The following is a 13,047-nucleotide window of genomic DNA, read 5'->3' as shown; positions in this document are numbered from 1 at the left end:
TTGTCTTTTCTGGTTCAAAGGATACATTACAATAAAACAATGCAAGTGTTCCTGCCTGTACCTTATAGGCCATCACATTACTGTTTTAAATATCTTTCAAGAGCAAACGTAATTACCCCATATCATCACAATAGTAATAACATACAGACAGAAATTAGACAAGTAGCTTTAAGCCCAATACATACGTGGTGGACACTGATGAGGTCTTCTTTTCTCTCCCTCATGTACTCAATCAGGCATCTCAGTACCACTTCTCTCCTTTTCTACACATAGGCAGACGGATCCTGTCAACAAGTAAAATCTGATCAAATTTCACTGCCTGATGACAGTAGCACAAAGCAGAGATACTCTGTATTTCAAACATTCAATTGCTGTAAAAGGTCCTCCTAGACATACACCACTACCACTTTACTGTACAGATCTCACACTATCACCAGCATCTCACAAAATTGAGATTTAGCTGTTCAAGTAGGCTGTATTCATCAGTATGAATCAAGCTTCTATTAGTACAGTAGTAGGAGAAGGAGACAGAAAGGTGATCATATCTGCCTTCTATAGGGGGCTGGTACATAAAACCTTCAGATATTTAATTGTATGGAGCCCACTCTATTGTTTGCAATTTTACCTATGTTTTACTTACTTGGGAATAATTATAGCTGTAACTGTATCTATTCTGAAGTTTTTCTTACCTGTATGTGAAGTTTGAAGACCCCAGGTAACAAAAGCGCTTGGTTACCTAAAGACCAGGAAATATGCATGTTAGAATAAGTTTAAAAACAAGTGGTAAATGTAAAATATTTAAGTAATAGGTTAGAAATAGTTTAAGGGTTTTTTCAACCAAAAATCTGTTATTAATTGACTGCAGCGTTAAAAAAAAATGTGGCTCAAATCTTTAAAATCAGAAAGACTACTAAGCATACTCTACAGTCAAATCTGTGCATCTGCTTTAGTAATGCAAAAGTATAATGGGCATGATCTCAGTCAAAGGCACATGGCTATCCTAAATGTTACAGTGTCTATGATGTTAGCAGGAGCTGCTAGTAACAGGTGAGCCAGTGCTATCAAATGCAGTAACATCTCTGCTGCTGATAACACCAGCACCCCACGAGACTGTCTTATTAATATGAAATTAAATAAGTCAAGTCACCTTTATTTATATAGCGCTTTGAACAAAAAAAAGATTGTAAGTTAATAAGTGCTGTACTCATGCCTCTATGTGTTTCAAGGCTACTTTAATTGGCTTTAATTTTGACCAATAATATAACTTTTATAATCGCTTAGCCTTAACTTAAACAAGCATAGCCAGTTACTAATGTTAACGTGTGTTGTCTAGAACTTTTACTTTACTGTTGAATGTCAAATATAACTTTCTGTTAACTGTCACCTGTCCCCTCTGTGGGACACCTACGTTTACTTCACTATATGACAGTTAAATCCTAATCTAATCATGACAAACTATATATTGTTGGAAAGGTCAAAAACTCCTAAATAGATATTTTACCAATCTTTTTTGTCAAAAATTATGTAGGAAAAGTAATAGAATAATTTATGCCAAGAGTGCACCTCAAAAACCAACATCATAACAGGAGTTCTGACCTTTGTAAAAAAAAAAATAAAAAAAAAATAAAAGGATTCTTTGTTGCCTTTTTCCTCTATCACACTTTAGAAATCATCAGAAATTATATATTACTTGAAAACATAAACTCTCAAAATGCATCATTTGAAAACCATTTTAAATTCAAACATTGCATTACAATGAAAATTGTACATCAATATCATGTTACAAAATGTTTTCAGTCATGAATTATTAAAATTTAGGTTTGGAAGTCTATGTTCAAAAATGTGAGTGACAGTTAACAGGTTAAGTTAACGCTAACTAACGATTAAAAGTGATTATTGTTAAAATTAAAGCCAAAGTTGTCTTAAAACATAATAGGCATGACTAAAGCACTTATTTAATTTCATATTAACAACATGGTCTCAACTGCTGTTGTCTGATGATCTACAAGACAACACTGTTTAGCACTTAGCTTGTCATGTGTGCAGGATAGCTAGCTATACAGTACAATTTGCAAACCTTACCTCAGCTCCCTAGTTGAGTAAACGATTTCGCGTGGCATTACATCACCAGTAAATCGCTAATATTGCTCAACTTACTGTGTTAATCAGTCCTTGAAATCTAAATCCGCTGCAGCGTAAAAAACTGCAAACAGTTGAAATGCCGAGGAAGCATCTGCCTGGGAAAGTCCCCGCCAGAGAAAAACTTAAAATTTTAAAATTTATTTTAAATATTTACGTTTGATGAACACACATGCCACATCGACAGCTGCTCAAATAAATTGTGTATGTCAACTCACTTTTATAACATTTCTTGTACACAACAAACTCATACAAAAAGCTACCCAAATAAATTGCAATTGTTTTATTTAAAATATATTGTTATATAAAAAGTGATATATTTTAAGTAAAGAGGAAGTATATTTATACTTTTTAGTAAAAAACAAATAAAATAAACTAGATTACAACTATTTAAAGTATATATATCCTACTGTGTGGGTGTAGCACTTTTTACAGTGAGCAGAATTTTTTGTGTATCTGTTTGTTTATAGTGCATCCTCATGTACTGTTTTGATTCAGTTTGGCAGGTTGGTGTTTATTTCTGCACCTTTCGTTTCTCTAATTGCTGGTATTGCGAGTTTGAGTTATGGAGTCTCTGCTCTGGTGTGTGTTGCTTAATTATTAACAGTGGAATAAATGTGCGATACAGTAATTATCTTAATGAGAAACTACACTCTCTTTTAAAGCATCCGAGACCTTCTCTTCTTATTACAAGCGTGGCAGGGGGTCTCTTTCCTGTGGGGTCCTTGTGACATATCCAAAATTAGGTCCAATAAAATCCAGCATCCAGGAGATGAAATTGTAATATGTATCCGAAGAAGTTCCTGAGGGTGTAAAATTAGGCACTATTCCACAATGATAAGAGTGACATGGAAAAGAAACTCAGGTGGATAGAGTTTAAAGAAACTAGGCATATGCATATAAAGCCATGCTTTTAACATGTTTTGCAATCCTTCATTCTTCAGGCAAATGAATTACAATATGAACTCTAATTATTACAATATTAATATTAAATAAATCAGACCTTCACAAACAAATATAATCATTATATTCATGCTTTGTGTCCATTATAATCCATATTACATCCTTTCAAACATTGTTTTGTGTCTACCTAATTTTATCCTGATGCTTTGCACCTCTTAGCCTCCATCTTTTGAAGTATTTGTGTTTATGTGTAGTGTTCAGACCCCCATAGGTTTGGTTATATTAGGGTACTGAAATGTCTGAATGGGGTTTATATGTGTCTTTCCCTTCTCGCCGTGACTCAGATTGGCGGATGCTGAGTGGATTTGCATTGATACTGGATTTCAGTCTCATGGTGCACAGTCATGCTGTCTTCATTGAGCTCCAGTGGATCAGAAGTGTCTTGGACTGATGGAAGAGAGAGATAGAGAGAGAGAGAAAGATGGAATATGAAACAGAAAAGAAGAAAAGGAAAAGCAAGGAGTTAGAGAACAGCTTTAGTAGACCCAGCAGTAGCAGCAGCGCATATCAGTCCCAACAGGAGTGCTTTTAATTTGACAGCCAGAGAGGAAATAGTGAGCCAGTTCTCCCCAGCCGGTGTAATGCACCATAAATTCTGTTTACATTCGCTGTTGGGAAGCTCTCGCAGTCATTTGGGGCCCAACATCTTAACGATTCTCTTTTTCTTAGTAATGGTGCTGAGATTTCTATACCATACAGAATGCATCTGATCTGAGCCATAGATTCATCCTGAGAGCGAGTCAGTCCTGATCATGATTGTTAGGCTAAAGAATGTATATTTGACATTTTTACTGTCAGATTATGGCAAATAGTACTCAAAGTATCTCAGGAAATCTCTAAGGGCACATTTATATCCAAGTAAGATTTTGTTCCTCAATTTTAAAACTGTAGACGTCAAGTTTTATTCTTATTCATCCTGGCTTGTGTCTCCAGGGTGCTGAGTGTTCTGAACTTCACAGACTGACTTTCTGAAGATTGAATGTGTGTGTTCATGTTAACAGAAGCTACACAAGTCTGTGAATGATTCTAATACCTTTTAGCTGTGTTTGCTAAGGCAGTTCTATTGCACAAATCTCTATAACCTTTGAACATTATTTCATAGAGACTTACAGTAGCAACCACCTAGAACACCTTAGCAACCACATAGTAATGATCTAAATAAAAAAACACCCTGACCAGCCTAGGAACTATACAGTAGCAATGTCCTATCAACCACCCAGGTCGGTATATCAGCACTATAAAAAAAAACAAACATCATACAATATCAGTTTCCTAGAAACCAAACAAAATACCTTAGCCCAACCACTGAAATACTGAGAACCATAACAACATATAACAACACACTGGCAAACACATACCAACACCCTAGCAACAACTCAGAACACCATAGTAAACACTTAGAAACTTTGATACAGTAGCAAAACTCTGAAAACACCCAAAACAACCTAGCAGCCACATAGCAACACTTTAAAAATCACCCATACTATCCTAGCAATCACATAAGCCCCTTTCACATTGCACGTTGGACCCAGAAAAAGGCGGAATACATTATAGCAACATCCTGGCAACCACATACCAATGTCTTAGATACTACCCAGAATCCCCTAGCAACCACATAGCAACAACCTACAAACCACCAAGATCAGTCTAGCTACCACATGCAGTAATAATGGCTTAGCAACAAAAAAATATATATACTATATATTAATATTTAATACTATATATTATGCAACTATATAACAACAGTAGAAAAAAAACTAGTCAGAACCCTCTAGCAACCATAAAGCAACATCCTGGCTACTGGAGCTGAGTGATTATTAAATGCTCGGAGCGCGGAGGGGAAATTGTTTCCGCTCCACTCCGCTCACATACTCTGATAGAAACACTCTAAAACTATTCAGAACCACTTACCAACCATATCGCAACACCCTGGCAACTACATACCAATGCCCCAGAAACTACGCGGCACACCCTAGCAACTACATAGCAACACAAACCAATTTTAACACCTTAGCAGTTAATTTTTTTTAATTATTTTTGATTGCTTTAATTTGGCATCTCTGTATTTAATCTTTAAATTCATACATGTGGTCCAATGATAAGAGCCGGCTGTGTATGACAACAGGCCACAGCTAGCCTTTACCACACAGGTGTAGGAGAGAGCAGTAAAACAGCGTTGAAAAAGAGCACCACCACTCATTGAAATGCAGCAGTAGGGGTCCCATATAAACCCTGATGGCGAGTGGTGTGTTTGTGTGTGTGCTCGCCCCCGTTAAGGTTGAGCTCCAGACATGTAGCCTGGAGGAGGGAGTGCGTGTTCATGTGTGTGTATATGTGAGCACTCTCAGTGTGAGGGCACCCCAGACTGGGTTTAATAAAGGCAGCAGCCACTGGCTCGCCCTGATTAGGATGGCAAACATACCGGGTGAGCACACAGAGAGCACACCCCCATCTCCCCAGCAGCCCGTGGGTAAGCATGAAAATACGTCCAGCTTTATTTTTGGACTCGGTAATGCTTTGATGTGCTTTTCATTTTCTCTGAAAAGATTTATTTATTTGCTTGATACCGCTACACTGAAATATTCATGACAAATTCAGCCTGAAACCAAAAAACAGGTACATCCAATTATGTTAAGTTTTAAGTTTTTCATTAGCTGACATTATGAAACCTGGTATTGGTCGAAGGGAAATAAAAACGCCATGTTTGACTTTATTTGTCAGTTCGCTGGATCAGTTCTGCTGACTCTTATCTCAGTAAATGACACTTTTATGGGTTAATAGTTCTGTAGCTCCCTCCGTCCTGAGAACTCTGCACTGCAGATAACGTCCCGCTGTTCTGGCACCTTACCAGCTCTAGGTACCTCATGTAGTTTCAGGAGCATCTCTCAGTGTTAGATGAGATGAATGTATCAATGTAAAGTACAGGATTACCATTGTAAACTGATTATTTAAATGTAGTGCTTCCAGGATGTTTTTAAAAACTTTTTTCATTCATAATTTTACACATTCAAAATTGTGTCTTTTTTTTTTTTTACCTTAAGTTTAGTACATAATTGGTTATTTTAAGTCTTGTGTTTGTAAGTCTTAATTAATAATTTAACTGAAAGAACCCGCGAATTGGACTACTAGTGTTTTTGTTTTTAAAACCTTTTCATTCATAATTTAAATTGCCATGTTTTCTACAAGCTGAAGTACACAGTTCTTTGTTTGTTTTGATGTTGAAATGCAGTTCAGTAAGTGAGCCGGATGGTAATTTGGTTAACATAGGTTGAGTTTGACAACTGGAGTTTGTGAGACCAATTCACATCAAGAACCTACTCATACAGATAATTTGTTTGCGAATTGAACTACAAAAGTTTGTTTTTCGTTTAGCCAGCAAAAAGAAAAAGTATGTAGAAAAAAAATGATGTCATGATTAAATTACATTTCCATTAACTTCCATTGTATTTCAGTCCATACAATGGAAGTCAATCAGAACCAAACTGTATTCATAGCAAGAATCTGCTCTTAGGAATTATTTGTTTGCGATTAGCGTACTAGTTTGTACACATGTCTGTATTATCTTATGAGTGAATTCAAAGTGGCTAAAGTTTGGTTTTAGTGTTTAATGACATCAGTACTTCATAACAACTGTAACAAATGTAAAAGTCCTTTTAAAGGCCCCTCTGCTTACAATTATATGAGCCGACTCTTTCCCTTTTTAAGGGTGGCAGTCTGGACAGTCTTTCCCGAAAGAGTTGAGAGATGATAACTAAAGGTTAAAGACAAATAGCATTAAGTGTTTCATTTAAACCAGCCCATTTTGTAAGATTAACCGATTAGCTCAGCACTTTGCGTCACACGGCCTCATCCAGAAAGTGTAGATAAAGAGATGTAAAAGTCTGGAGTTGCTCAGAGAGATCAGATTACATTTAAGAGTTTTTCCAACCTCATTTAGCCTTTGAAACAACTGCGGCAATTAGTTTAGAGAGTAACTGCTTGTAAGTGTTCTGGCCATCTTTAGTAGCAGAGATTTTACTGCGATTGGCATGTTGTCTGAGATAAGGCAATCAGAAATGTTATGTTCAGAATAAGAGCTGGGTTATGTCTATCATCGCATCTGTATGCAAGACATGACCGAAGTTTCCAAAAAACGCACATAGTTTCTGCTGCAGATGAATTTTATGAAATATAACCTCCTCATGAAGATAATGCAGCATCACTAGACTCACTCCAGGTAATGTGAGTGTTCGGATGAACCTGTACCTTGTGGCTTAACTTTCCAATTCGATTTTATACTCTAATTTCTGGGTAGTTTGTTCCTCAGCCCACTTGCTAAATCCTCAGAGAGCTAAATTGATAGCATCCTTTGGCTTTGGGCCTTTAGGGCTGTGTCCGGGTTATGATCCAGGCCTGCAAAGAGAGAGAAGGGGAGAGATAACCCAGCCATGCCCTCCAGGATTTAGTGTGACTGGGGAGGGGAGAGAGGAAGAGGGGCTGGCACTGCAGAGGGGAGCGGGACGAGCCCGGAGGGAGCGCAGATCGCCTCGCTGCTCAGCACTGCGATCCTGTTTAGTATTCCTGTCACGTCAGCTGGAGAGAGCGGCATTAAATTGGGATCAGGCAGATTAGAGTCTAATATAGCCAGCTATTAAAGGCTGCAAATGAGAGTGGTGAGTTACAGCAAGAGCCTGGGCCCCTCACCCAGTCTCAGAGCCTCTCTCAGTCTCTCAAACATGATCCGCAAGGAAAAAACAATGCATATACACAGGAACACACATAGGATCGGATAGGTTACTATTTTGACAGTGTTTCTTGCATGCAACAACAAACAAAGCACAAGCTAATATGTCCAATTTGTGGAACGAATGACTCTTATGAACAGGATCTTTTTTCAATTAAGAAGACTTCAGAAAGGTATTGATAAGTTGTTTTTTTTTCACATTCCCTCATTCAGTGAATTATTCAGTGTTTGCAGCTGATTCTCTCATTCGTTGAACATATTCAAAATGAACCAGGAATTATTATTCGTGATTAAAGAAACACGCTACCATTCAAAAGTTGGGGGTCAAGATTTGTCTATACTGTTTTTCCCACACTTTTCACCAAGGACACATTAAATTGATCAAAAGTGACAGTAACAACTCTTACATTCTTACAAAATATTTAAAATAATTGTTTCAATGCTATATTTTAAGCACCACATATGTTTACATTGATAATAAACACCGTATTAGCATGTTAGAATAATTTCTAAAGGATCATGTGACACTGTGTACTGGAGTAATGGGTTTTAAAAACATATTCAAATAAAACAATATTACTGTTTGTACTGTATTTTTCACTTAAATAAATGCAGACTTGGTGAGCATAAAGATACTTTTTTATAACAACCTGAAAATCTTACCTACCCCCAAACTTATACACACACACATATATATATATATATATATATATATATACAAATAATATGACTTATTTTTTTTCAAGGTGGAAAGATTGTTCCAAAACACAGTGAGATTTATATGGCATGAATGCAATCAGGATCACTACAATGACAGCATCAAATGGGAACCAAACCACTTCTAAACAACTATCTTTATTGTGCAATTCTGCAACAGAATGATTGTCTGAATGTAATCTGTCAGCATGATTATTCCCACAATATTTTAATTTATGATCTTACTGCTCCTTAGTTTTGGTAGTGTCTGGATATGATGCATTATGATAGGACAGGACGAAGTCTTTAATGAAAAAGCATGACCCTTAATGATTTGTGGTGATGTTGTTTTCTTATTAATTTAATTAGAGGTCTGCATGTCCGTCTAGGCTTAGCTTTCAAGAGGCTGAGCTGAATGAATTTTAGCTTTAATTAGGTCTGCTCTTCAGCAGAAGCCTCTCTCTAGACGGACTTAAACCAGTGCAAACATATTCATTCTCTGATGATACAGGAAATGTTAATGCTGTTAACATGACAAATGTCAACTTGCTAAAAGAAACCTTTAGACGGAGCTTATGCCTACAATCATATGAAGATGACATATTATATATTCAGCTGCTGGGTATTGTCATCTGTCCTGCCTGAAGCGAAGAACTTAGTTATTTTCTGGTTAACTTATTATATACTGGTATACTGCTTATTGCATACTGTACAACACTCTGAACTTTCAACAGAACATGTGAAACATTACAATTTAAAATAAGTGTGTTCTATTTTAATATATTTTAAAAGCTGAATTTTCAGGAGCCATTACTCCAGTCTTCAGTGTCACATGAAATCTTTCCAAAATGCTGATTTGGTTCTCAAAAAATATTTATTATTATGGTCACACTTTATTTTTAATCCAATTGTGTGTATATATAAAAAAATGCAGTTTGATCAATTGAGTCAAGAGGGAATGTAAGAAAAAAAAAAACAACAACTTGATTTTGCTTCTGGCTTGATTCCATTGTTTTCAAAATGAAAGGATAGGTCAAGCGCATGGCATTATGGGATTCTGTAATTCACACAGCGTGCTGTAGTTGTACAGCTCTCATTTTGGCAAGTAATTTGGGACTTTTTACATTCTGCATAGTATAAAAATAATAATAGCTTGCCATCTCTTTCTGTGTCCTGCAGGCATCCTCTTTTTCCTCTTCTGGCGTTGCTGTTTGAGAAGTGTGAACAAGCCACGCAGGGATCAGAATGCATCACCTCCGCCAGCTTTGACGTTGACATAGAGAACTTCGTCCACCAGCAAGAGCAGGATCACAAGCCTTTCTTCAGCGAGGACCCTGAACTAGACAACCTGGTAAGCGCTCATCAGGCTCTTGTTGCTTCTTGCTATTTGTATCACTTGCCTTTCTTCTAATTTCAGCTCTTTGACCTGCCCTTAAAACCCATGTTTACTTTTTTTATATCTAAATTTCACATCTGCACTGCCCTCTGCTGGCATATTTGTACTTTATACATCTTATGGAGTACTTGAATTATTTAAATATCATTAAAACAGACTAAAAATAAGATATTAACGTTTTATTGAAAATAAAAAGTCAGAAGTATTAGTCACAATGACACTCGCCCACCTCTTGTCCATAGATCTTTTCCCCCTCTCTTATGTTCTAATTTCTTTTAACTCTCCCCCTCATATTCATCATCTCTCCTCTTCTGTGCCCTGCAAGACAGTTAACAGTAATTAGAAATTAAGGGAAGGAGGAGAACAAAGGTCACTGTTCATCATTACCGGGGCGCTCGGCCGACTAGCGCTGCTCAGTCAATTAACTCTGCATCTGTGTGCTATACGACACACTGGTCACACACAGGTCTTCTGTTCTCTAACTCTTCACCGCGACAGTTATAACGCCCGCGCTGCGCTTTGTTCTCGCCTCAGAAAGATGGCACTGAGCCGTGATTAAACGAGCTGCAGTAATTGGCAGATTTATCTCCTCCTTGGCAAAGCATTTTTAGCCCATTTGGTCGTCCTTGAGTTCTGACTTTGGCCGGTGACTGTTTGAATTGGTAGTTGGAATGGAAAGTTCAGTCTCGTCCAACTGTATTAACAGAACTCGAAAATGTTTGTAGCAGTAAACAATGCAACTAGGCAAACAGTGGCAGGGAGGGCTGGCGAGGTAACCTCGAAAAGAAAAAACACCTCTCCTTTTCTTTTTAGTAAAGTGATTGTACTTTATTTAAAGGAATAATTCACTTAAAATATATATATATTTTTAAATGTAATCACACTAATGCAGTTTCAGATCCATAAAATATTATTTTTTTCCTTAAATGGTGTTATTTTCTAGAATGTCCCGATTGCTATTTATCTAACGGTGAATAATAAAAAAGATGCACAATACAGTATATACGTAGGTCTTCAAAATTCATATTATAGCTTAGTTTGAGGAATAACAAATAAATAAATAAATAAATAAATAATGTAAAATAATATATTTAAAAAATATATTACCTGAAACAATGACATTGAAATGTATGTGTTATTATCCATTTATTTATTTATGTATTTATTTTAAATGCCAAAGGGTATTGTATTAACTGTATTTTCTCACTTTGCTTTGATGTTGTATCTTTAAATTCATTTTTATTGCTGGCATCTTGCTTAATTATTGTTTACACCAGTCTTGTTATTGTTAATTATCATTAAAACTACTAAAAAATTTTCTGGGAATTAAAATAAAGCTGAAATAAAATGAAATATAAATAGAAGAAATAAAACTTAAAAACTTAAAACTGAAATAATAATAAACTGAAGCTAAATACAAATATATATATATATATATATATATATATATATATATATATATATATATATTTGTATTTAGCTTCAGTTTATTAAAAAGACAAAAGCACATAAAAATTCTTAAATCTAAAATGAAAACTGTAAATATTCAACATAGGCATAAATACTATAATACATAAATAATACTAAAATAACTGGTTTAGAAGAATTTGTCATTAACAGATTCTTTTGTGTTGATGCAGATGGTGAAGGCGATCCAGGTGTTGCGGATCCACCTGCTGGAGCTGGAGAAGGTGAACGAGCTCTGTAAAGACTTCTGCAACCGTTACATCACCTGCCTCAAGACCAAGATGCACAGTGACAATCTGCTACGGAACGACCTGGACGGCCCATATTCACCATCACAGACCAACCTCGGCCTGCAGCAGGTGACTCACAAATACATCAAGTCTAATGGCTAAAGGTTGTTTCTAACACACAAACACGGTGTCATATGAATGCACGCACACTCACACCAGTAACATTTACACTTGCATGAACACAAGCTCTTCTCCTGGGGATGCAAAAGGTCACATCTGGCTTGCCCTCGCTGTTCCTTCTGAACTTTACTGACCTCTGCGTGAGAGGACTTAAAAGTACACACTCTTGGATGTTTTATCTAGAGCAGTCAGTCGATTGTAATTCAATTAAAATGCCCAGCAAATTAATCAGAATTAGTCACATATACATTACCGTTCAAAAGATTATGTGAAATGTGGACACCAACCATTGCTTCGTCCTCCTCTTGTAGGATCTGCTTCAGAGCACATCCCCATCGCTCACCTCTGTTTCCAGCATGGTAACCCCCTCTGGGATTGTGGTCCCTGCCGGTTCACTGCAACAGAACAATGTTGCCATGACCACTATCAACTCTCAGGTGGTGTCAGGTGAGGAGGCCAATCATCAGTCCCTTTTGCTTGCTTTAAATTCAGAGATCTCAGCTCTCAGAACAGCTTTCCTTTCCAAATTCGTGACATCTGGTGGAAGCAAATACGGACATCCATGAAATGCACATTATCTACATTTATTTTTCTTTACTAATTTTCTCTCTTTACAGCTGTCTCCCACAGAACAGTGCATTCATATTGTGAATAAAAACAGATAGTTACTGTCAAATCAAGCTAATTAGCAGCAAAACAAGAACACCTTGTTCTCCTCTTGAGCAGTTCCGAATGCCCTTTAGTTGTATTTCGGCGCAGTGAAAGGGAGGTGAAATGGTTTGTTTTGTGCTATGTTTTCAACAGGCAGGGAAAGTCTGTGTTAACCACGCTCCTGTGTCTGTGACTGATTCCCACAGGTGGGACGCTGTATCAACCGGTGACAATGGTTACCTCACATGGGCAGGTGTTGACCCAGGGGTTACCACAGGGAACCATCCAAATCCAAAACAATCAGGTGAGAGCAGCTGCTCGACAGACAACACGTGCTCTCAGTGCTGTATCCTCACAACTATTGAAACAGTAGAATTCTGTTGAGTTGGGGGAAGTAATGGCCTAGTGGTTAGAAAGTTTGATTCCTAACCCTAAGGTTGTGGGTTCAAATCTTGGCCTGCAATTCCATGACTGAGGTGCCCTTGAGCAAAGCACTGAACCCCCAACTGCTCCCCGGGCGCCACAGCATAAATGTCTGCCCGTTCACAGTGTGTGTGCACTTTGGATGGGTTAAATGCAGAGCATGATTTCTGAGTATGGGT

The 13,047-nt window shown here is 37.1% G+C and overlaps 1 protein-coding gene across 7 annotated transcripts in view; it reads left to right on the top strand.

Annotated features, from left to right (window-relative positions):
• pknox2 (pbx/knotted 1 homeobox 2) overlaps nt 1-13,047 on the top strand; it is an 85,322-nt gene that overhangs the window by 68,048 nt on the left and 4,227 nt on the right. For all 7 annotated transcript variants that reach the window (XM_059544852.1, XM_059544855.1, XM_059544857.1 and 4 more), the window contains 4 exons: nt 9,701-9,872; nt 11,558-11,743; nt 12,106-12,241; nt 12,652-12,749. In XM_059544852.1, the coding sequence (XP_059400835.1) occupies nt 9,701-9,872; nt 11,558-11,743; nt 12,106-12,241; nt 12,652-12,749 (592 nt within the window). The remainder of the gene's footprint in view (nt 1-9,700; nt 9,873-11,557; nt 11,744-12,105; nt 12,242-12,651; nt 12,750-13,047) is intronic.

This window comes from Carassius carassius, chromosome 49 (genome assembly GCF_963082965.1).
Source record: "Carassius carassius chromosome 49, fCarCar2.1, whole genome shotgun sequence".
Classification (NCBI taxonomy): Eukaryota; Metazoa; Chordata; class Actinopteri; order Cypriniformes; family Cyprinidae; genus Carassius; species Carassius carassius.
This window is presented reverse-complemented; position numbering and strand designations above follow the sequence as displayed.